Source organism: Ranitomeya imitator, chromosome 8, assembly GCF_032444005.1.
Source record: "Ranitomeya imitator isolate aRanImi1 chromosome 8, aRanImi1.pri, whole genome shotgun sequence".
Lineage (NCBI taxonomy): Eukaryota > Metazoa > Chordata > Amphibia > Anura > Dendrobatidae > Ranitomeya > Ranitomeya imitator.
The window spans coordinates 31,000,384-31,026,920 of NC_091289.1; the positions used below are offsets into that span (position 1 = coordinate 31,000,384).

General features: G+C 43.3%; 1 protein-coding gene across 1 annotated transcript; it reads left to right on the forward strand.

Annotated features, from left to right (window-relative positions):
• Positions 1-3,985: 3,985 nt before the first annotated feature.
• Positions 3,986-23,484, forward strand: ASB14 (ankyrin repeat and SOCS box containing 14). The gene is made up of 10 exons (XM_069736677.1): positions 3,986-4,140; positions 5,242-5,372; positions 5,507-5,559; positions 7,280-7,411; positions 7,718-7,876; positions 8,322-8,567; positions 11,688-11,859; positions 13,318-13,861; positions 15,218-15,371; positions 22,664-23,484. Exons 2-10 carry the CDS (start codon positions 5,251-5,253, stop codon positions 22,840-22,842), a joined length of 1,761 nt encoding a protein of 586 aa, XP_069592778.1. The 5' UTR covers positions 3,986-4,140; positions 5,242-5,250; the 3' UTR covers positions 22,843-23,484.
• The last annotated feature ends 3,053 nt before the right edge of the window (positions 23,485-26,537 follow it).

A 26,537-nucleotide genomic window follows, 5' to 3' on the forward strand; every position in this document is an offset into this window, starting at 1 on the left:
TTATGTTTAAAGTACGTTACAAGTAAAATTTAAAGGGGTTGTTCAGGTTAAGAAAAATATGGCTGTTTTTTTTAAATACACTTTTCACCTGCCTGGCTTGATGAAAGGGAATGAGCTGAGCTGCTTCTGGGAGAAAACGGCCATATTTTTCTTATCTGTTACAGGCCAGTGAAATCTTGCTCTGTTAGAGCAGTGAGGAAGCCACTGAGCCCTGGGACGGGAACGCCAGTGGTCATGATTGGCAATTCACTAGTAGGTGCCATGCAAGACGTCCAATATCCAAAACAAAGTACGGTAAGCAGCAAATTTATCCCTCATGTGGGCAACTTCCACTGTAGTCCTCAGAGGGTGATCACGGTAATCCTGCAAAGTGGTATCAACAGGTTAATCAAGTTCGAATTGTAGTGGCTCTTTTGCCAGGATGTAATTGTGCATAACAACACATGCTTTGACCACATCATCAATTGTCTCAGTTTTTAGATTGATTGGTGTTCCCAAAACGCACCACTTTGATGCCAGCAAACCAAAGGCACACTCCACAGTTCTTCATGCCCTTGTCAGTTGGTAGTTGAAAATCCTTTTTGTGTGATTCAAGTCCCAACTTGAGTGCGGTTTTATGAGGTTGGCGCACATTTGAAATGCATCATCCCCAACCACAACAAATGGCATTGGCTGTCCTTCAGTGTTGGGGCAGGGGAAAATTAAAATTATTACCATACAAACGTTGTACCATGTCAGAGTTTTTGAAAGTCTGTGAGCCATTTCCTCGTCCAAATGAGCCAACATCAACGGCGACAAATGGACACTCAGCATCTGCAATCGCCATGATAACAATCGAAAAGTATTTTTTGTAATTGAAATACTCGGATCCACTTCCAGCAGGTTTCAGAATCTGAATGCGTTTGCTGTCCACAGCCCCCACACAGTTAGGAAAATTACAAATTTAAAAATTTTATTACAAATTTAATTGAGTTTTGCTGCATTTTTCAGCCAGAGTTCAGTTGTGGGTTGGGGGAGGGATTCTGCATGCAGAACATCACATAAAGCATGGCAGGTTTCTCCAACAATCCCAGAAAGGGTGGACACTGCAATCTGAAATTGGAAATGTAGAGATCTTAAGATCTCTCCGGTAGCTAGGAATCTGACGAACAGAAAATGGGGGGAAAAAATCAGTACATGGCTTTTCTAACAATAATACAAACGATGTGTTTATTTTTCAAAATTGGTACCTTAGGGTCACAAACAGATGTTCCTCAGCAGGAATTGCTCTCGGTAGATATGTGTCCTGCCCGGTGATGGATCCTCGCACGCATTGCAGCAATTCATCGAAGCTCTGTTCAGACATCCTCGTGTATTCGAAAAACTCCTCCGGGTTTTCACATAGCTCGGTGTACAATGACTGGTAGGCTCCACGGCTCTCTCGGACTTCAACCATGGAGTGTTGCCAGTAGCGATGACGTCTTCTCCGTCTTGCTCTTCTCCTTTCTTCTTCACAAGCCACAGCGAAAGCAAAAGCCAATTTCAATTCCAAATCCAGATTACGATAAAAGCTCTCCATGCCAAGATCCATCTTGCAGCTGGATACAGCATCCAAAGACGAGGATTTCATCTGTGTAGGGTCTATATATACAGATTCCCCATGAGACACGCCCATTAGGTGTGGCTTTTTGTCAAGGAAATTCTCCTGGAACAGTATTTGCCGCATAACAAAATTCTTTAAAAATTCGAACACATGTGCAGAAAAAATGCAAACGGATGCACAAGCAGTGTTTTTTGCATAATGCGTAAGCTGATGCGGATAAAAACCGCAGCGTAGCCATGCATTTGAATGCGTTTTGGCATGCGCAGATGATACGCTGTGCACAGAGACGCTAATGTGAACTTAGCCTAAGCGCCAGATTTCGGCTTCAAGGTCAGGTCCTTCCCCCAGTCAGATGTCAGGAGTAAGACTTCGCTTCCTACAATGGAACGAGGTCCGATATGCAATCATATGGGTTATTCTTCTGTCCAGCCTCTTCCGATGGATCGTGGAAGGTGAGGGACACATACAGGGCACATGTGCTTGTAGAAATAACACACCAGCCTCTCATCCTTAGCATGTAACTTGTGGTGTAGCAGAAGAGCAACCCATGTGAATGGCACATGTGAAGTCAGGCTACCATGAGAACTGCCATATTGTTCCTTCCACAAGGCCGGGAGAAGGTGCGGACCACTTGTAAAGATTTTTTGCAAATCTGCAGTATAGATCGGCAAGCGGGAAATGAGACTGTGTCATCAGGATGTGCAAGATGATATCTAAAATGCAATGATGGATGAGCCTATAGGGAGAGGTCACAAACAATCGTATCATCCTTGGCTCTCGAATACTAAATGCGGACACATTATGGGAGATGTCAGTAATCTGTGACCGCTGGATGACTTACCTCCTAAGGCCGGGGTCACACTTGCGAGTGTGATGCGAGAAACTCTCACGAGTCTCTCGCCTCAATACCCGACACTGCCGCCGGCACTCGGGACCGGAGTGTGCGGCTGCATAGAAATACATGCAGCTGAATGCTCCAGTCCTGATTGCCGGCGGCAGTGCCGGGTATTGATGCGCGAGACTCGTGCGAGTTTCTCACATCACACTCGCAAGTGTGACCCCAGCCTAAGATGGATACTGACCTATTAGTATGAGGACCCCACAGCTCCTCACACAGTACGAGGGCCCTCACAGCTGCTCACACAGTATGGGGGCCCCCAAAGCCACATATTCAATATAAGAGTCCCTACACAGAATGAGAGCCCCCCCACAGTCCCTCATTCAGCATAGGAGCCCCCCACTTAGTATAGGACCCCTTACACAGTATAAGAGTCTCTACACAGAATAAGGGCCCCCATAGTCCCTCACTCAGTATAGGAGCCCCCCACTTAGTATAGGACCCCTTACACAGTATAAGAGTCTCTACACAGAATAAGGGCCCCCATAGTCCCTCACTCAGTATAGGAGCCCCCCACTTAGTATAGGACCCCTTACACAGTATAAGAGTCTCTACGCAGAATAAGGGCCCCCATAGTCCCTCACTCAGTATAGGAGCCCCCCACTTAGTATAGGACCCCTTACACAGTATAAGAGTCTCTACACAGAATAAGGGCCCCCATAGCCCCTCACTCAGTATAATGGCCCCCACTTAGCATAGGACCCCTTACTCAGTATAAGAGTCTCTACACAGAATAAGGGCCCCCATAGTCCCTCACTCAGTATAGGAGCCCCCCACTTAGTATAGGACCCCTTACACAGTATAAGAGTCTCTACACAGAATAAGGGCCCCCATAGTCCCTCACTCAGTATAGGAGCCCCCCACTTAGTATAGGACCCCTTACACAGTATAAGAGTCTCTACGCAGAATAAGGGCCCCCATAGTCCCTCACTCAGTATAGGAGCCCCCCACTTAGTATAGGACTCCTTACACAGTATAAGAGTCTCTACACAGAATAAGGGCCCCCATAGCCCCTCACTCAGTATAATGGCCCCCACTTAGCATAGGACCCCTTACTCAGTATAAGAGTCTCTACACAGAATAAGGGCCCCCATAGTCCCTCACTCAGTATAGGAGCCCCCCACTTAGTATAGGACCCCTTACACAGTATAAGTCTCTACACAGAATGAGGGCACCCATAGTCCCTCACTCAGTATAATGGCCCCATCTCTACACATTATATTTTAGGTATATATTCAGATTTTCAGACAACATATAGAAGCATCGGGGGTTATCAGAACTGCAGGCAGCCGGTGTTCCTCAGCTGTGCTGCAGATCATTTTTGCCGTTTTCTAGCACATAAACCCCTTGTCGCGCTGCGCGGAGAAGCGTTGAGTCCGGCATCTGCAGCCTCCTCCAATTCCTCTCCGGTAATCCACCTGATTGTGTTACCAAACATAGCTCGGCCACGTGACGGGGGGCAGGAGAAGGTCTGCGACTGTCCCATGATCCAGTATTTATAGGTCAGCGGCAAAGTCCCTGTTCATGTCTGCATCAAATCAAAACTAATGCTGAGGAATGGAGCCGTCACATAAAGAGGAGAAACTTTCTGCTTTGTAAAGATCGGATCAGCGAAGGCGGATGAAGAATTCTCAAGATCTGCTGAATACGGGGAGGCAAGGTAAGACGTCAGAGCCGGAACGGGGGGCTCCTAGGAGATGTAGGGGGCTATAGCCATGATGCAAATGTAACGGACATACAACACTATATAAGTCCCGGTAACAGGCGCAAACAATGGAGTTGTCTGCAGTCTATATATGACTGATTAAAGTGGCGCTGTCTGCACTGCAATGGCGAATTATAGACATGTTAGTATGAAATATTGGCTTTTATCGACTTCTATTATGTGAGATATGTGGCCAAAATCACCATTACTCACCAGTTAAATCCCTTTCCTCTTCCTCTCCTCTCACCCCCAGTCCCGTACTGATGAATCCCTATCCATCGTCAAATTTATAACCACTGCAGACAATCACATGTAATAAATAATACATCACGTGACTGCAAATAACATCGATTGGCTGCATCGGTCACATAAATAATAATGAATCTGGATCATGGGACTGGGGGTTTAATAAGTAAGAATAAGTTGTTTCCTTATCTTATAAATAATTTAATTCCCTTAGCCCACTTAGCCCTAAAATCCTTGACATCCCCTTTAATATTACACTATGACACCCTAAAATAAACCAAACCTTTCCATGCACCTACATAATTGTATTTAATCTTGTACCTTCACGTATAAGCAATTTTTTTTTTATGTGGGATATGAAAAACATGCATGGATGAGATATAAAGATATTTCTAAATCATTTTGTGTATCGATTGTTGTTTTCTGATCCAAAGATCAAATCCATAATTTCATTAAATGATACATTTCTCCCTTCCTGCAGCCACCACTAGGGGGAGCAAACTGGATACTGTTTATCTATTGAACACTATAAACAGCATGCATCAAGCTCCCCCTACTGGTGGCCAAATGTTATGATTTAAAGTGAATATATCTCCAGAAAATGACATTATTTCACATCAAGTCCCCCCCAAAAATATTCTAAATATTCTAATCTCTCGTATAATAAAATAAATCGTTAATGCCATGAATCACTACAGACAAAGGGAGCCAGCTATATTGATAATTTTAGACATTTTCCATAATATTACAGCATGTAGTAATATAGAGGGACAGATGAGATCATTTCTTGTTTCTTCTCCCTATAACCAGTGTGAAATCATGGATTTGTCTACACTCAGTGATGATCTGGATGACGATGTCGCGGCTCAGTATGTCATACATCAAAGCCTTCGAGAGGTTTACAAGAAGGATTCCATTGTGGAAGCCGCTGAGAACTGCAGGTACGCTGTCATTCTTTCTGCATTATTTTAAAGATCTGCTTCAACAAAGATTAGTTGCAAAATAATTAATAATCATAGATGACGCTGTGAATTTTTCAATAATAACATGGATTTTTTTTTCTTACCTTTCTCAGCTCCTACTTCATCAGTTCTGAACATGACAAGATAGTAGCGGCTATTCGGGTCGGTACGTATCAATACACAACAGGATCTACTGTAGGATATTCACTGTATAAATAGTGCTCTCGTATTCGGGTAGTACAGAGAAATCTATATATATATACTGTATGTACTTTTTAAAAAAATCCTAGGGTATTCCCATAGTAAAATGTAAGATCAAATGTCTATCCCTATGGTACGCGCTCAGCCACCTGTCCACATAAAAATATAAGATGTTCCTTATTGCCAGACTAAAATTACCGTGAACCTTCTGACAACAACTGATCGCTTTTTTCTTGGCTTCTAAATCTACGATCACACGTTCCGTATTTTCTAGAAACATCTGAATCATGATACAGCAGCAGTGAAATACTGTACAGTCATGGCCGAAAGTGTTGGCACCCTTGAAATTGTTCCAGAAAATAAAGTATTTATCCCAGAAAATGATTGCAATTATACATGTTTTGTTACACAAAAAAAAACGGCAAATTGGACATAATTTCACTCCAAAATTGTTTACATTTTTCAAAAATTGTGGGTAAACAACTTTGTTTCCAGCATGTGATGCTCATTCAAACTCACCCGTGGCAAGTAACAGGTGTGGGCAATATGAAAATCACTCCTGAAACTAGATATAAAGGGGAGAAGTTGACTCAGTCTTTGCATTGTGTGTGCCTTACTAAGCATGGAGAACAGAAAGAGAAGAAGAGAGCGGTCTGAGGACTTGAGAACCAAAATTGTTGGAAAATATCAACAATCTCAAGATTACAGGTCCTTCTCCAGAGATCTTGATGTTCCTTTGTCGACGGTGCACAAAAAAAAAAGTCATGACGCTTACAATCCTTGGCACTATAGCTAATCTACCTGGATGTGGACGGCAGAGAAAAGTTGATGAAAGGTTACAACTCAGGATAGTCCGGATGGTGGATAAGCAGCCCCAATCAAGTTCCAAAGAAATTGAAGCTGTCCTCAGGGTGTCAGCGCGAACTATCCGCCTATACTTGCAGTTATTTATTCCAAAGGGCGTGCAACTAAATAATAAGTTAATGGTGCCAACAATTTTGTCCGACAAATATACGATATAATCTTTGTGTGAAATTATGTCCAATTTGCCTTTTTTTCTTGTGCTGTTCCAATACAAACAAAGGAACTAAACGTGCATAATATAACATGTGTAATTGTAATAACTTTCTGGGATTAATACTTCACTTTCTGGAATAATTTCCACGATGCCAACACTTTCGGCGATGACTGTAGATAAGATCCTAAATTAATTTCATCTACATGTTGCTAAAAATCTTAAGTGAAAATTTAGATGGGGCATGGATTGTAAAATCTGCAGAATGTCAGTTTTCATTGTGAAAGAATTGCAGATATCACCCAAAATCTGAAAATCTGCTGCAACTCCAAAACTGAATCGAAGGTGATAATCTACTGCACTGGAGTTTGCTGCAAATAATCTGCGGACAAATCTGCTACGTGATTGCGGCTTTTTTACTTTTCCTCATTGATGTCAGTGAAAGTCCTCGGCAAGTCCTTGCATTTTTTTTTACAATGTTCCTACAGTAGTGATGAGCTTGGGTCACGCATGCCTCTCCATTCCCCAATGCTGAGAGGGCAGGTCCCACGGTGGGCGCCATATTGATCAGACACTTATCCTGACCATATCAGCCATGCTGTCAATAAACTGATCAATAAACAATCTGGAAATACCTTTATTATGCCAGTATTTCTCCATGTACTTGCAGGCGATGAACAAACATTAGAAAAGTTGTGCGTCCATCAGTCAGCATTTGAGGAGGCCGATGACAGAGGCTGGACTCCACTTCATGAGGCCGCGGCTCAGAGAGATAAAACCATCCTAGAAACGATATTCAAATGTGAGGAACTTGGGCAAAGCTATCATTTACAAACATAGCCGATTATTTGTAAGGCCATGTTCACAAGTTCAGGTGTTGGGACTGTCGAGACATGCAGCCTTGGGGACTGGAACATATATTTTGAGAATGCCGAAACATGAGCATGCTCAGATAACACCTTATCCCAGCACGTTCGCTCATTTCTGCTCCTGACCAAATACTGAACGTGTGACTGTGGCCTTAATATTAGAACGAAAGGAGAAACATTTGCAGCCATGCTCAGACATGTTTGGTCTATATTACTTTTACCCAATTTTCTTCCGTCAGCTTCCAGCTACAGAGTTTGGGAGCAGGAGACCCTGAAAGGTGAAACCCCCCTGTTTGTTGCCGTTGATCACAGCAGACTAGACAATGTCAGCTTCCTGCTGGCAAACAACTGCGACCCGGACGCCAAAAACGATACGGAAGATTCTCCGCTTATTATAGGTAATTAAAGAGGTTTTCCTGACTGTGTTTGTTAAAAAAAGGCACGTTCATCACCCTCCCCAGGTCCACGGTTGAATCTCCTAGCATGTTGTTGTCTGCAGTGCTGACGTCACATCGACACTGCAGCCAATCATTGAGATCAGCAGATCTGCGGATGTGGACAGCTGACTGGCTGCAGCAGTGACAACGTGGCGTCAGCACTGCAGACAATAAAACACTGGAAGCAGTGGCAGAGATTGAGTGTTGGACCTGTGAAGGGTGAATATAGCCCTTAAAAAAAAATACAGCCGGGGAACAGGGCTTTTCCAAATTTGTTCCAAGGCTACGACATAAGAAAAAAACTACTTGCAAGGCCCATAACAATTAGTTCTGCTCAGACTGAATGTGCGGTGGGCCGAGCGCTCGGCACGGATTAATTATTCCTTATTTTCTCCTGTCTTTTCAGCGATACGCCATGGATCTTACGATATAGCATCGCTCCTACTGCGCCATAATGCTAACGTAAATTTAACATGCACTGATAACAGGATTGCTCTCCATGAGGCGGCGAGGCTGGGGCGCAAAGACATTACGGGTCTACTACTCCGGTCAGGAGCCGACCCCGACTTCTCCAGTAACTTTGGGTTTACGCCTCTGGCCCTGGCCGCGCAGAGCGGACACACGGATGTGATGGAGCTGCTCATTCAAAAAGGTAAAAAAGGTGTCTGGTTTTATCCTCCTCATATTAGGAATCAAATTTGGGTTGAATTTTTGGGAATTTGCTGAACTCGAAAAATGTGAAAATTTGTGCAAATGACAAAAATTGTCCGTCACCATTTTCCACGTTGCTGTTGATCAGGAGGGACAATCGTAGCCACGTACCCCGGTAACACTGAGGGGGCAGAATACAGAATGTGTCTGCACATGTGGCATCCAGGCTCCTCGCCAGGTAGTGAGGTTATGTAAGACTTGGCACACGGTATGAGATGGGCGCCGGTTTGTAAGTGGATATTGGGCTTCAATAAATCAGACGGGGTAATATTAACTGGGAAACAGAAACCTGTGAAACCCATAAAGGCAACAGGTTTCTGCTAATAACCAAGAAAAATTATCTTTCACAATTGGTGCAGAATCCAACCAGAGGAGCAGCAGTTTTAGACCTAATACTATCTAATAGACCTGACAGAATAACAAATCTGCAGGTGGTTTGGCATCTAGGAAATAGCGACCACAATATTGTACAGTTTCACCTGTCTTTCACTAGGGGGACTTGTCAGGGAGTCACAAAAACACTGAACTTTAGGAAGGCAAAGTTTGAACAGCTTAGAGATGCCCTTAATCTGGTAGACTGGGACAATATCCTCAGAAATAAGAATACAGATAATAAATGGGAAATGTTTAAGAACATCCTAAATAGGCAGTGTAAGCGGTTTATACCTTGTGGGAATAAAAGGACTAGAAATAGGAAAAACCCAATGTGGCTAAACAAAGAAGTAAGACAGGTAATTAACAGTAAAAAGAAAGCATTTGCACTACTAAAGCAGGATGGCACCATTGAAGCTCTAAAAAACTATAGGGAGAAAAATACTTTATCTAAAAAACTAATTAAAGCTGCCAAAAAGGAAACAGAGAAGCACATTGCTAAGGAGAGTAAAACTAATCCCAAACTGTTCTTCAACTATATCAATAGTAAAAGAATAAAAACTGAAAATGTAGGCCCCTTAAAAAATAGTGAGGAAAGAATGGTTGTAGATGACGAGGAAAAAGCTAACATATTAAACACCTTCTTCTCCACGGTATTCACGGTGGAAAATGAAATGCTAGGTGAAATCCCAAGAAACAATGAAAACCCTATATTAAGGGTCACCAATCTAACCCAAGAAGAGGTGCGAAACCGGCTAAATAAGATTAAAATAGATAAATCTCCGGGTCCGGATGGCATACACCCACGAGTACTAAGAGAACTAAGTAATGTAATAGATAAACCATTATTTCTTATTTTTAGTGACTCTATAGCGACAGGGTCTGTTCCGCAGGAACATAGCAAATGTGGTGCCAATATTCAAAAAGGGCTCTAAAAGTGAACCTGGAAATTATAGGCCAGTAAGTCTAACCTCTATTGTTGGTAAAATATTTGAAGGGTTTCTGAGGGATGTTATTCTGGATTATCTCAATGAGAATAACTGTTTAACTCCATATCAGCATGGGTTTATGAGAAATCGCTCCTGTCAAACCAATCTAATCAGTTTTTATGAAGAGGTAAGCTATAGACTGGACCACGGTGAGTCATTGGACGTGGTATATCTCGATTTTTCCAAAGCGTTTGATACCGTGCCGCACAAGAGGTTGGTACACAAAATGAGAATGCTTGGTCTGGGGGAAATTGTGTGTAAATGGGTTAGTAACTGGCTTAGTGATAGAAAGCAGAGGGTGGTTATAAATGGTATAGTCTCTAACTGGGTCGCTGTGACCAGTGGGGTACCGCAGGGGTCAGTATTGGGACCTGTTCTCTTCAACATATTCATTAATGATCTGGTAGAAGGTTTACACAGTAAAATATCGATATTTGCAGATGATACAAAACTATGTAAAGCAGTTAATACAAGAGAAGATAGTATTCTGCTACAGATGGATCTGGATAAGTTGGAAACTTGGGCTGAAAGGTGGCAGATGAGGTTTAACAATGATAAATGTAAGGTTATACACATGGGAAGAGGGAATCAATATCACCATTACACACTGAACGGGAAACCACTGGGTAAATCTGACAGGGAGAAGGACTTGGGGATCCTAGTTAATGATAAACTTACCTGGAGCAGCCAGTGCCAGGCAGCAGCTGCCAAGGCAAACAGGATCATGGGGTGCATTAAAAGAGGTCTGGATACACATGATGAGAGCATTATACTGCCTCTGTACAAATCCCTAGTTAGACCGCACATGGAGTACTGTGTCCAGTTTTGGGCACCGATGCTCAGGAAGGATATAATGGAACTAGAGAGAGTACAAAGGAGGGCAACAAAATTAATAAAGGGGATGGGAGAACTACAATACCCAGATAGATTAGCGAAATTAGGATTATTTAGTCTAGAAAAAAGACGACTGAGGGGCGATCTAATAACCATGTATAAGTATATAAGGGGACAATACAAATATCTCGCTGAGGATGTTTATACCAAGGAAGGTGACGGGCACAAGGGGGCATTCTTTGCGTCTGGAGGAGAGAAGGTTTTTCCACCAACATAGAAGAGGATTCTTTACTGTTAGGGCAGTGAGAATCTGGAATTGCTTGCCTGAGGAGGTGGTGATGGCGAACTCAGTCGAGGGGTTCAAGAGAGGCCTGGATGTCTTCCTGGAGCAGAACAATATTGTATCATACAATTATTAGGTTCTGTAGAAGGACGTAGATCTGGGTATTTATTATGATGGAATATAGGCTGAACTGGATGGACAAATGTCTTTTTTCGGCCTTACTATGTTACTATGTTACTATGTAATATAGATAGTCCACCTGGTCTAACCTGGGGTGACCCTGGCCTATTTTAGGGTAACCCAACTGTTGATTCGGGTTAGACCTGGTTCAGACAGTAAACCAGGCCAGTCACAACCACAGCTTGCAGACATGACCGGCTCCTTGTGCTTATCCACATGGCAGACAGGTGCTGGACTGGCCTTAAATTTTGGTCCATAGTCCATTTTACATAACCCCGGAGCCAACACCGGACTATGAACCTCAACCTGTAGACCTGCCGCGTTATTCCAGAGAAGGCAAATATTGCTTCCCCCTTATACGGTATTCCTTCCCGACTTACCAGTCCTTATTCTCTTGCTGTAGGAGCCAGCGTTATGGCACAAGCCTCCGACTCTGCGTCCATCCTGTTTGAAGCAGCCGCCGCCGGTAACCCGGATGCTGTATGTCTACTCCTGGAGTATGGAGCAGACGCCAATATACCCAAACACTCAGGTCACTTACCCATACACAGGGCGGCATACCGAGGGCATCTCCTGTGAGTACGCATCATTGCTATACTATTCTGCACTAGTTTTTTTTTATTAGGAAACAGCGCCCCTTGTCTGGTAGGCTGTGTTTGGTATTGCAGCTCAACCCTATTTGAGTAACTGCACAAGGGCGCCGTTTCTGGAAATTAAATGATACCATGCACCCACTCTAGGGAAATCTGCCACTTACCCTAGTGAGATAAGAAAACATATCGCTCTCCGCCAGCCAGACGGAGAATTTGTACGAGCCCTACTTGTACACTGGTCGTATTGTCCTGTATATGAAGCAGATAAAATGGATCCGTCAGCCTGCTGCCAGGTCCAGCTTTCTGCAGAACATGTCTGTCATTTACAGGAAGAAAAGCTGATGAGTGGAGCTGTGCAGTAATAATCATTCTCCTCGACCAATGTTATTAGCCAGTAGTATTAGCGCCTTATTAAAATGGCTGCTAGACGACAGAGTCAGCATCACCCAAACATTAAACGCATTAACGCCCAGATATCTTAAAGTGCTTGGCTTGCAACATTACTTAAAATGATCCCACTGATGCCCTTCAAAAACTTCACTAGATCAGACCCTCATTAGCGATCAGGCTATTCTGGGACGTGTAGTTGTACGAATGACACCAATAGATATTGATGTCATGACTTCTAACTCACCGTTACCATCAGTGACTTTTACAGTTTTTAGTGATTTTGTGGAAAAGACAGAACCTGGGGGCTGGTGCACTGATGACCAGTGGTCCCAAACATACCCTTTTCCACACCAATCCGTTCCTTTTGCAATAGAAAGAAAGCCCACAATAGGTCAATTTCTTGAATTTGACTGTTTTCACACCAATGAAAGTGTCATTCTACAAGATACATATATATCCAGGGGCCCTAAATCAATGGTCCTCATTGGGCCACCCCCAAAAGACAGGACACCGGATATTGTGTTGTGGCCGCCACATGATCTCAGGAACCTCTATGTAAAGACTGAGATGCTATGGTCATAAGGTGCAATCAGCCAGCTCCAATTACACCAGTTATCGACAGGTGTAAACTAGCTGGCACCTGCCAGGTATGGGGTAAGCTTAGCGAGAGTGCCAGCTTCATACAACTCCTCCTGGCTCACGCTATGTATGTTTCGCACTAATGAACAGCATAGACCTGAAACACGCTCATCTGGAGGCCAATTTCACACGTCCAACATTCACGGTCTGAGCATGGACAGCAATATTTTGGCCGGCTACCGGTCTCCTCAGCCTCATAGACCATCGGACTGATGCCACTTCCGACCCACATTGAGTCCGTGCATAGCGGTCCATACTTCCACCATGAATGTCAGATGTGACAATATGTTCTCCTGCTGTTTGAGTACTACAAAGATTGATGGCCATAGTGTCGGATAGTTCTGGGGTGGTGGTACAAATCCCGTACGTCTATGTCCCCTGTTAGTAACGTTTTCCGTCTGTCATGTCCAGGGCTTTACGGAAGCTGATTCTCGTTACTGACATGACCGCAATCAGAAGAAGTGGCATCAGTCCAGTCCACTCGGCCGCGGCAGGAGGACACCCCGAGTGCCTGGATCTTCTCCTCCGATCTGGTTTTGATGTAAATTTTATGCTGGCCCAAAGGGTTCGCAAAGGTTACGACGATGAGAGGAAGTCGGCCTTGTACTTTGCGGTTAGCAATAATGATACTTCTTCAGCTAAAGTTCTCCTAGACGCTGGAGCTCTCCCCAACCAAGACCCCATTAACTGCCTGCAAGTGGCTCTAAGAATGGGTAACTACGAACTGATGAACTTATTGCTCCGCCACGGGGCCAACGTCAACTACGTGTGCAGAGTTAACCCTTTGCACTTCCCGTCGGCCCTGCAGTACGCGCTCAAGGATGAAGTCATGCTACGGATGTTACTCAACTATGGCTACGACGTCTATAAGTGTTTCGAGTGTCCGCATGGAAATAATATACATTCTATACTTGGCTATGAAGGATGGACTTCTACAGTGATCAAAGATACCATGGTATTTATTACATTCATCTGGTTATCTGAGATCTCTGCAGAGTGGCATTAAGGCCGCCACGCCACATTGGTCACATGGACAGAGGTTGCTGTACGCGGCTTCTCCACCGCAGCATCGCCCAAGTGCATGGGATTATATTGTGACCCGAAAGGTACCAGGACAAAAAATTAGATTTTTTGTGACTTGCTTGTTGCAGTCGCGGTACCTTGCGTGTCACAGTGCAGCCCGGCTCTTACACTATGCGGCCATGTAGCAAACTTTGGCCAAGTGACCCGTGTCACAGCCTAAATAGCCGTGTAGCCCTGGCCTTATTAGTACCAAAAACAGGAATGGTCTCCAGCCTTTACTTGAAAGTTTCCTGTACAGACCGGCCATGTGGACAAGAAAAAAGGTCACTAGTAGTGATAAGCGAGTATACCACCCGAGCAACGAGTATACTCGCTTATCACTAGTGATCGTTCCACAATTGTATGTTCTGCTCCAAAATCCATATCCAAATACTCTTTGCATAATCTTCCAATTTATTCCAATGGTAAAACACTTGTTAAGTGCACATGGAAAAAGAAACATGTTTTTCAGCTCCAAATTTAAAAAAAAAAATCCAAATTTAACTTCTGAATGAAACATGGCGTTTTTCTATGTAGATTTTTGGGCCTCAAAAATCCACATACAAGAAAACTCTTTTGTATTTGGGGTAAGTAAAGTTCCAGCTTCATTCTACTGTTACATCGATCTTATTCTGACTCTGATCCCAAGTTCGTCAGTTTTTCTTTTCTACCAAATCCAAAATAAAGTTATAAGTTATTCCTAAATACAACGCTAAATAAAAAAAATGTGTGATATTGTCGGGGTGACATCCAATACGAAAAGCACCTGCTAAGGAGATTTACGTGAAATAAATGCCTTCTAATCTATGAATAGATTACAAAAAAAAGATCTCTTAAAGACCTGATTAGACAGGTGTACTTACTCTGAAACTTAATTTCAGAAGGGAAGGCTTGGCAATCCTTTGCATTTCTCTGCTTAATATCATAATATACTCACCTTACTAATATCAGGATCGAATGGCTGTACCAATTTGGAATTTTCTAAGTAAGCGCCCTAGCCTCATCAGGTTTAATAATGTTTGCAGTTCGGATTGTGAAATCCGGTAACAGATCCTCTTGAAATAGACAGGTAAAGACCCCGTAAAATAATTCGCTCCCCACATTTATAGTAATATGACATCACACACCACTTTTTCCATCCAATTTCTGCTCACGATGGCAGTTACCAGTGAGCACTATTAAAACCGATCACGTACCGCAAGTATAAGTTTATTTCACCAATTCTCCCCCATATCTGTCGCTTTCTCAGTTTTGTGAGGTCATCACTCTGACGTGGCTCCGGCACCTGTCCGGGAACGTCGTTCGGGTCATGCTGGACTACGTTGACCGTGTGGACATTTGCTCCAAGCTCAGGGACACACTGATGAAGCAGAAGCTCTGGCCTGAAATTCACTCCATCACAAGTAAGTAACTGGTGGTCATTCATTGCTGTAGTGTAAAGCACAGATATATTAAAACTGAGCAGAAAGATCTTTAAAATCCAACACCCTATTACTGTTGACCCACATACCCTTTAAAGGGAACCTTTTCGCGTCTGAAAACATTATTTATCTGCAGGTAAATAATGTTACAATGTTACCTGGCTGCATTACTGAAAGTGCGGCTGCTGGGAGAAAATGAAGTTATTTCCTACCAATAGCCGCCGGCTTTCAGTCAATCAGGTGCACACGGAGCAGCTACAGTCAGCGCTCACTATTCTGTAAGCACGACCCAGCACCTTGATTGACAGCTCGTACTGCACATACACGCTGCATTACAAGCTGCCAAAGTGTCAGGGTGTACTCACAGCTGACGCTTAAAGTCCAGTGACCCCATGACTGAAAGCCAGGGACTGGACAAAAACCTGCAGATTAACCATTTCTACAATGGCATTTTCCGAGGTTATCAATTCCCTTTAACACTTCCAATTGATACATTTAGATATAGAAATCCCAAGAAGAAAGCTCTGTCCCTGAAGTTTCATAAAGTTCACCTTCAAGCAGATTTTATTATTATTATTATTATTGTTGTTGTTGTTCACTTTGTATCCTAAATGCAAAGTTAAGAAATCTTCAAAAGTCTTCATAAAAAAATTTTCTACAACTTTGTGCAGAGTCTGTACATCCTTTAGCTGAGCGATCTGCAAGAAAAAATATAAAAAATATAAATCACCAAACCAGGGATTCAAGCTTCAGGAGGCTAATTTGCATATTCCAGGTGCCTTCTGGGAGAAGCGAAGTCTCCCTAAGCTAGAAGATCGTTGGGTACAGCCGGGACCAGCTGCTTCGAAAGCATCACCAAACCAGGGATTCAAGCTTCAGGAGGCTAATTTGCATATTCCAGGTGCCTTCTGGGAGAAGCGAAGTCTCCCTAAGCTAGAAGATCGTTGGGTACAGCCGGGACCAGCTGCTTCGAAAGCATCACCAAACCAGGGATTCAAGCTTCAGGAGGCTAATTTGCATATTCCAGGTGCCTTCTGGGAGAAGCGAAGTCTCCCTAAGCTAGAAGATCGTTGGGTACAGCCGGGACCAGCTGCTTCGAAAGCATCACCAAACCAGGGATTCAAGCTTCAGGAGGCTAATTTGCATATTCCAGGTGCCTTCTGGGAGAAGCGAAGTCTCCCTAAGCTAGAAGATCGTTGGGTACAGCCGGGACCAGCTGCTTCGAAAGCATCACCAAACCAGGGATTCAAGCTTCAGGAGGCTAATTTGCATATTCCAGGTGCCTTCTGGGAGAAGCGAAGTCTCCCTAAGCTAGAAGATCGTTGGGTACAGCCGGGACCAGCTGCTTCGAAAGCATCACCAAACCAGGGATTCAAGCTTCAGGAGGCTAATTTGCATATTCCAGGTGCCTTCTGGGAGAAGCGAAGTCTCCCTAAGCTAGAAGATCGTTGGGTACAGCCGGGACCAGCTGCTTCGAAAGCATCACCAAACCAGGGATTCAAGCTTCAGGAGGCTAATTTGCATATTCCAGGTGCCTTCTGGGAGAAGCGAAGTCTCCCTAAGCTAGAAGATCGTTGGGTACAGCCGGGACCAGCTGCTTCGAAAGCATCACCAAACCAGGGATTCAAGCTTCAGGAGGCTAATTTGCATATTCCAGGTGCCTTCTGGGAGAAGCGAAGTCTCCCTAAGCTAGAAGATCGTTGGGTACAGCCGGGACCAGCTGCTTCGAAAGCATCACCAAACCAGGGATTCAAGCTTCAGGAGGCTAATTTGCATATTCCAGGTGCCTTCTGGGAGAAGCGAAGTCTCCCTAAGCTAGAAGATCGTTGGGTACAGCCGGGACCAGCTGCTTCGAAAGCATCACCAAACCAGGGATTCAAGCTTCAGGAGGCTAATTTGCATATTCCAGGTGCCTTCTGGGAGAAGCGAAGTCTCCCTAAGCTAGAAGATCGTTGGGTACAGCCGGGACCAGCTGCTTCGAAAGCATCACCAAACCGCGCGCCTTACGGCGCGCGAATTTTTGCCTGTAGGACATTATTGCAAGAGAGCTTGGCTGAGTAGATTACACAAGAAGGAAAACACACAGCAAGTCAGCAGGATCTAGGAGCAACATGGCAGATGTGACAACCTACATGGTGAGCTGCAGCATGTGCTACATGTTCACAGATCGACCAGAAGAAGAATCCAATTTCACCTGTCAGAAGTGTAGACTAGTGGCCCTTTTAGAAGAAAAGGTGCGGGGTCTGGAAGAAAGAATAGCAACTTTGAAACTCATCAAAGAGAATGAAGACTTTCTAGACAGAACAGAAGCATCTCTACTGGTCACAGAAGGTGCAAAAAGTGTCAGAGAACCTCCAAAAGCAGATGAGTGGAAGCATGTGACCAAAAGAAGCAAGAAGACCATGGAGAAATCACCAACCACACAACTGAAGAACCGATATCAAATCTTTGTAGAGGATGAAGATGGCACACCTAAGAATGAAGCAATACCAGCAAGCAAAAAAGAAAAGGGCACACAGCAACAAGTGACAGCAAAAAGTACAGCCAAGAAGCAACGAAGAGTGGTGGTGGTGGGAGACTCACTACTGAGAGGCACCGAAGCAGCCATCTGCAGACCAGACATAACTGCAAGAGAAGTATGCTGCCTTCCAGGTGCGATGATCAAGGATGTGACCGATAGGATACCAAAGCTCTTCAGCTCCAAGGACGTCCACCCATTTCTTCTGATACATGTTGGCACCAATGACACGGCAAGGAAGGACCTACCGACAATCTGCAAGGACTTTGAAGAGTTGGGGAAGAAAGTAAAGGAACTGGATGCACAGGTAGTTTTTTCTTCTATCCTTCCAGTAGACGGGCATGGCACCAGGAGATGGAACAGGATCCTTGATGCAAACAACTGGCTAAGACGATGGTGCAGACAACAAGGATTTGGATTCCTGGACCACGGTGTGAATTACTGGTATGATGGACTCCTCGCCAGAGACGGACTACACCTCAACAAACCTGGGAAACACACATTCGCCAGAAGACTCGCTACACTCATCAGGAGGGCGTTAAACTAGAAGAAGAGGGGACGGGAAGAAAAACATTAGACTCGAACAAAGACGACCCAGGAAAACATACTCAGAAGGGAGGTAAGAACATTTCTAAAACAATCCACAGTGAGGAGATTGGAACAAAACAAAATCCTCTAAACTGCATGCTCGCAAACGCCAGAAGCCTGACAAACAAGATGGAAGAACTAGAAGCAGAAATATCTACAGGTAACTTTGACATAGTGGGAATAACCGAGACATGGTTAGATGAAAGCTATGACTGGGCAGTTAACTTACAGGGTTACAGTCTGTTTAGAAAGGATCGTAAAAATCGGAGAGGAGGAGGGGTTTGTCTCTATGTAAAGTCTTGTCTAAAGTCCACTTTAAGGGAGGATATTAGCGAAGGGAATGAGGATGTCGAGTCCATATGGGTCGAAATTCATGGAGGGAAAAATGGTAACAAAATTCTCATTGGGGTCTGTTACAAACCCCCAAATATAACAGAAACCATGGAAAGTCTACTTCTAAAGCAGATAAATGAAGCTGCAACCCATAATGAGGTCCTGGTTATGGGGGACTTTAACTACCCGGATATTAACTGGGAAACAGAAACCTGTGAAACCCATAAAGGCAACAGGTTTCTGCTAATAACCAAGAAAAATTATCTTTCACAATTGGTGCAGAATCCAACCAGAGGAGCAGCACTTTTAGACCTAATACTATCTAATAGACCTGACAGAATAACAAATCTGCAGGTGGTTGGGCATCTAGGAAATAGCGACCACAATATTGTGCAGTTTCACCTGTCTTTCACTAGGGGGACTTGTCAGGGTGTCACAAAAACATTGAACTTTAGGAAGGCAAAGTTTGAACAGCTTAGAGATGCCCTTAATCTGGTAGACTGGGACAATATCCTCAGAAATGAGAATACAGATAATAAATGGGAAATGTTTAAGAACATCCTAAATAGGCAGTGTAAGCGGTTTATACCTTGTGGGAATAAAAGGACTAGAAATAGGAAAAACCCAATGTGGCTAAACAAAGAAGTAAGACAGGCAATTAACAGTAAAAAGAAAGCATTTGCACTACTAAAGCAGGATGGCACCATTGAAGCTCTAAAAAACTATAGGGAGAAAAATACTTTATCTAAAAAACTAATTAAAGCTGCCAAAAAGGAAACAGAGAAGCACATTGCTAAGGAGAGTAAAACTAATCCCAAACTGTTCTTCAACTATATCAATAGTAAAAGAATAAAAACTGAAAATGTAGGCCCCTTAAAAAATAGTGAGGAAAGAATGGTTGTAGATGACGAGGAAAAAGCTAACATATTAAACACCTTCTTCTCCACGGTATTCACGGTGGAAAATGAAATGCTAGGTGAAATCCCAAGAAACAATGAAAACCCTATATTAAGGGTCACCAATCTAACCCAAGAAGAGGTGCGAAACCGGCTAAATAAGATTAAAATAGATAAATCTCCGGGTCCGGATGGCATACACCCACGAGTACTAAGAGAACTAAGTAATGTAATAGATAAACCATTATTTCTTATTTTTAGTGACTCTATAGCGACAGGGTCTGTTCCGCAGGACTGGCGCATAGCAAATGTGGTGCCAATATTCAAAAAGGGCTCTAAAAGTGAACCTGGAAATTATAGGCCAGTAAGTCTAACCTCTATTGTTGGTAAAATATTTGAAGGGTTTCTGAGGGATGTTATTCTGGATTATCTCAATGAAAATAACTGTTTAACTCCATATCAGCATGGGTTTATGAGAAATCGCTCCTGTCAAACCAATCTAATCAGTTTTTATGAAGAGGTAAGCTATAGACTGGACCACGGTGAGTCATTGGACGTGGTATATCTCGATTTTTCCAAAGCGTTTGATACCGTGCCGCACAAGAGGTTGGTACACAAAATGAGAATGCTTGGTCTGGGGGAAAATGTGTGTAAATGGGTTAGTAACTGGCTTAGCGATAGAAAGCAGAGGGTGGTTATAAATGGTATAGTCTCTAACTGGGTCGAAGTGACCAGTGGGGTACCGCAGGGGTCGGTATTGGGACCTGTTCTCTTCAACATATTCATTAATGATCTGGTAGAAGGTTTACACAGTAAAATATCGATATTTGCAGATGATACAAAACTATGTAAAGCAGTTAATACAAGAGAAGATAGTATTCTGCTACAGATGGATCTGGATAAGTTGGAAACTTGGGCTGAAAGGTGGCAGATGAGGTTTAACAATGATAAATGTAAGGTTATACACATGGGAAGAGGGAATCAATATCACCATTACACACTGAACGGGAAACCACTGGGTAAATCTGACAGGGAGAAGGACTTGGGAATCCTAGTTAATGATAAACTTACCTGGAGCAGCCAGTGCCAGGCAGCAGCTGCCAAGGCAAACAGGATCATGGGGTGCATTAAAAGAGGTCTGGATACACATGATGAGAGCATTATACTGCCTCTGTACAAATCCCTAGTTAGACCGCACATGGAGTACTGTGTCCAGTTTTGGGCACCGGTGCTCAGGAAGGATATAATGGAACTAGAGAGAGTACAAAGGAGGGCAACAAAATTAATAAAGGGGATGGGAGAACTACAATACCCAGATAGATTAGCGAAATTAGGATTATTTAGTCTAGAAAAAAGACGACTGAGGGGCGATCTAATAACCATGTATAAGTATATAAGGGGACAATACAAATATCTCGCTGAGGATCTGTTTATACCAAGGAAGGTGACGGGCACAAGGGGGCATTCTTTGCGTCTGGAGGAGAGAAGGTTTTTCCACCAACATAGAAGAGGATTCTTTACTGTTAGGGCAGTGAGAATCTGGAATTGCTTGCCTGAGGAGGTGGTGATGGCGAACTCAGTCGAGGGGTTCAAGAGAGGCCTGGATGTCTTCCTGGAGCAGAACAATATTGTATCATACAATTATTAGGTTCTGTAGAAGGACGTAGATCTGGGTATTTATTATGATGGAATATAGGCTGAACTGGATGGACAAATGTCTTTTTTCGGCCTTACTAACTATGTTACTATGTTAGAGCTCTGACTGCTCTCTCCCTTCTCTCAGTGTAAGGCTATGTGCACACGTAGATGGAACCTCTGCGGATTATTCCACGCCTGTTTTGAGAAATCCGCAGGTAAAAAGAACTGTGTTTTACCTGCGGATTTTATGCGTTTTTTTGTGCGGATTCCACCTGCGGATTCCTATTATGGAGCACGTGTAAACCGCTGCGGAAAATTGACATGCTGCGGAATAAACAACTCTACGTTTCCACGCGTTTTTTTCCGCAGCATGTGCACTGCGGATTTTGTTTTCCATAGGTTTACATGGTACTGTAAACTCAGGGAAAACAGTTGCGAATCCACAGCAAAATCCGCAACGTGTGCACATACCTTAAGAGGTAGCAAAGGGAAGAGGGTTGTACACAGATTTCCACATCAGAGAGAGGGAAGGTATCTCTGGGAGGGCAGAGAAAACAGCTCATAGAAAAAGGAGGAAAACACAGAGGAAATAAGTGCAAGATAGAAGCAGTATTGTCTTATTACCAGAGAATACAGCAACATCCTGGAAACTCAGTACTCACGTCCAGCCTATATTACAGAGAGAGTCAATCCCATAAGGAAAGAATCTGAAAGTTGGATCAGGCTGCAAACTTTGTAGCAGGGGGTTGAAAACAAAGGAATACATATTGCAGATTGAAATTTAAGCCATCTACTAACATGCATAAAAATACCCCCCCATCAAAAGTATACATACCCTTTAAGGTAAAATGTGTTTGTGTTCTGTGTTTTTTCCTTACCTTTTATAGTAGCGTCCTAGGCAGCATCTACCACTCTTCCTCTAAACTGTGCTACGGGTATCCAGTATATAGCCGCTCAGCTCTATATACCTCTAGTTCTAGGCTTTCTGCATTTTTAATGTCCACATTTTTCTACTTTGCCCAAACTTCAAAGCATAGCACTATAAGGGGGTATATAGTGCCAAGAAGTCCCCCATCACAGGTGTAACTAGACCCAATGAGTCCGGTTCTCTTCTGAGGGATAGGCACCCAGTAGCACTTGGAACTGCTGGGACCCCTATGGAATCATCAGTTTGGGGGTTTGCTTCCTTAAATAAACGTAAAAGGGAACACGATATGTTGTTATGCAGGAATGGAGAAATAAAGGGGAACATAATCATTTTGGATATCACATTTCCCAGTTTCCTTTTTTTTTTTTTCCAGCCAATCCGCGCTCCCTGAAGCACTTGTGTCGTCTGAAGATCCGGAGGTGTATGGGGAGGCTTCACCTGCGCTGTCCGGTTTTCATGTCATTTCTGCCACTGCCCAACAGACTAAAAGATTATATCCTGTACAAGGAATACGATCTGTACGGACAAGGGAGCTTTGTGCGGAGCTGGTGAGAAGCCATAAGCGGACAGCCGGACATTCCCTGGATGATCTCGCTACTTCTTCATCTTTCATGAACATCAAACGGTAACTTTCCCCTATTGATGGAAGCAGAGAACCCGTCGGATCGGTGTTCGCTTTTAGCTGTTTTTGGGCAATCCATTTTACTTTCATCATCAATCAGGTGGTTATTAAACTTGGGGTCCAGCCCCTGAGACCCCCATTGCTTTGGAGAATCTGTGTTTTCAGCATTGCGCAGAAAACTTACCAAACTCTTAGTCATCTCTATGGAAAAGAAAATTGCAAGAACAGATATTCGTGGGTCCTCAAATTGTCAGGGGGCTCCAGAGGTTAGACCCTCTCTCCTCCGGATCGTCAGGTTCTTGGTTGGACACGAAGGACTTGTGCCTTCTTTTCTATGAAACTTGCTTCTAAATCATGTTCTATTAGGAAACAAGAGCGGTCATGGACAGCCCCCTTTAAGAAAAAAAACTACCTACTGTACATGGACTGAATATTATAAAAATAAAACAATTGTCTTTCTGGTAAACGAATAAAAAAAAACGGACATCGGAGAACGAGGATATTTTGCCGATCATTGTGCGTAGTTTACGTGTAATTATTGTGACATGCTAATAAAATGCGTATAATTTAAATACTGGATGCGGTCAATATCTGGGAAATTCTTCACGCCGGGGTCACCGTACAACCGTATGTTCTCCCATCCAAGAGAATAGCGCAGATTATGTGGATCAGAGTGTGATCCAAATATCTCAGATGAGAAGATGGAGGAAAAAAAAAACAATTTCTCCATTCTGTCAATCTATGGAAATCGGACAGCACTCAGATGTCATCCGAGTGCAGACCGACGTTTTCTACAGACTTATTGACTTGCATGGCCGAGTGCGTGCGATCCGAATATCAGATGCAAATTGAGCACGCTGCGATTTTTTTTCCTTTGCCAGATTCTGTCCAAGACAAAGACCTGACACTTGCGCAGCCCCATGGTCTAACGTTGGTCCGAGTGCGATCTGGTGTTTTATCGGATCGCACTCGGACCAAAAATACAACCATGTACACGAGCCCTTATACTGGAAAATATCCACCTGGGTGCAAGTGCAGCATTAGAGCAGGGGTACACGAGGGTTTTACTTATACATATTTGACATATTCAGAGCGGATTAATGTTAAAGGATTTTTTCATCCCTGTCCATGTGTCGTTAAAAGAAGAAGCTGTACCACTGCTTAGGTTACCCCTCAATGAGGAGAAGGTCACACAAGCAGATAAAATAAAAAATAAAAATAGGCCGATTTTTTTTATGCAGAAAAAAAAAAAAACGGCAATTTTCATCCAGAAAAAAAAGCTGATTTTTCCATCCGCATGGCATAGTTTTTATACATCAGAGGTTCATAAAATTTTCAAGACCTATACAATTACCTATCTTAATAATTGTAATGTATCTGTAAATATCGGATGATCCGTATCGGATGTTTTTTTTTTTACTCTGCACCCATACGCTTGAATAAGCAAGTCTCATCCAAATTCCGTACACGCTGCTATTTTTTACATGGATACTCGGTCCTAGTGAAAATATGGCTATCTGACCCCAGCCCAACCAGTCCTGCTGCTGTTCGTGGGAGATCACTTTTTTTTTTTCTCCCCAGGGACATCACCGAGACCGAAAATACAGTGGTGTGAATGTAACCTTAGGGTGTGTGGAGTCAGACGGCCATATAAATCGGAAAGCAGAGCACAGACTGGCCGGCGGCTCTCCGGACTGGAACGTGACAGCTTCGTGTATTTCCATGCAGCTGTCACACTCGGGTGGGGAGAGCCGCCGGCCAGTCCGTGCACCGCGTTCCGATCTTGGTCTGACTGCGCCCTTATTGAGAGGTTTTTAGATTTAGAGCGTTTCTGCTTAAAAAAAAAACTTCATGTGCACCCAGCCTTATAGTGATGAGTGCCTGCACAGCGCCACCATCTATGGAGGATTCACCTGTATGGGGGCCAAGGAAGAGCAGACGCAAAACCAAAATGGAACAAACGTTTTGAATTCCTCAGTCGGAGTTGTGAGAAGGTTACTACAGTAAGGTGATGGCTCGGGAACATCTAACCTAGTGCAACCGTGCCAAATACCAGGAGGCATAGGACACACACACACATATGTCCTCCCTTACCTTTTTTTTTTTCTTGGTTTATTTTGCAGGCTGCCATTTATATCACATATGGTATAAACAGAGTATACCGAAAATAATAATTATTTTTTTATTCTTTGTTTTTTTTTTGTTTGTTTTTTAAAAGCCGGAAATCTTGCCCCGCTGATCCTAGGATACGTAAAGCCAAGAAAAAAAAAGGAAGAAGCTTGTGTAAACCAAGGAACGTGGAATTTTAACAAATAAATCCACACAGTCGGTTTAGTAAAATGCTTTCTTGTGCCGTTATCACATATAACAGATACATACAGTACATAGAATGTCCAGAAAGGGTCGACAAGAGTCTGAAAAAGTCTCCACTACGTCGTGTTCTATACAAATCGCAAACACTTAAATCACAAGGCGTGGTCGAACTCTCGGGACGCCCAGCGTGGAGGACAGAAACGTGTAGAAGCGTCCACGGCGGTAAATTCCCAGATAACCGTTATACTAAGTGTATTTTATGACCGTGGAGAAAATCGGGAGAGGATTGCCCAACTCCAGCTATTCAGTGCATGGAAAGGCGGTCTCGAAGAATGGCGCGACCATACAGTCGACAGTCCTCTGTGTATATGCTACAAATGAGGCATGAAACAGACAGTGTCTCGTGCCTCAATGACGGGAATTCATAGTCTGTGATATATAGGATCAGCCAAAATGTTTTCTACCCTGCACTTTGAGATTCAAAATATATGGTAAATGATAAAATGCAAAAACTCCCTAAAATAAGAGCATCTTTAAAAGGGGCTGTTCAGGTTTGGGATGAAAGTTCGGAATCTTCACAGCGCGCGTATTGATTCACCAGTGCCTATATGCATGCAGTCACAGTCAGACTAGACGTGCTCAGTTCACTTGTATTGAGTGAGGCTGTGCACGACTAGTCGGAGTGTGGCCGGACGTATGCAAATATCATACTTGCGGTCATGCGAATGTCCGCTCTCGCCACTGGCACCGGAGAATCCTAACAGCGCGTGTTCTGAGGATTTCATCCCAAACCTGGAAAACACAATTCTGTAATCATTTATACAGTATGTGACCTGTATTATTAATTATGGATAATTAAAGGCACTAAAAAAAAAAAAAGATTTAAAAAAAAAAAATTTCTGGAAAGCAAAGATGACTGTAAAATTAGTAGGAGAGATTTCCGAAAACGGGTGTAAATAACAAGTGGAGCAGCGGCACAAGGCAACCAATCAGATCACTGCTTTACTTTCCAAGAAATGGAATCAGATTTGTTCCGATAGAAAATGTCTCTGCTTTTTTGTTTTATTCTCTTTTTATATCTATCTTTCCTGTAACCTGTTACTGAACAGTAAGGCGGAAGGAACTACACCCGATACTGTGCCCGGAGTCCAGATGAATGGCCTCCAACCTCGGGCTCTCCAATTCTTGCAAAACTGCAACTTCTAGCATGCAGCGAGTCACAATTTGGGAGAGCAATAGTTTAGAGCAAAAAAAAATCACATTCTTTAAAAATATAGCAATATTTTTAGATGAAAGGAACTTTTGGTTAATA

Excerpts from the sequence above, each read along its gene's own strand:
- ASB14 (XM_069736677.1), top strand. The coding sequence starts at position 5,251 with ATGGATTTGTCTACACTCAGTGATGATCTGGATGACGATGTCGCGGCT. Across the intron at positions 5,560-7,279 it reads AGTAGCGGCTATTCGGGTCG|GCGATGAACAAACATTAGAA; the intron begins GTACGTATCAAT and ends ATGTACTTGCAG. Across the intron at positions 7,877-8,321 it reads AGATTCTCCGCTTATTATAG|CGATACGCCATGGATCTTAC; the intron begins GTAATTAAAGAG and ends CTGTCTTTTCAG.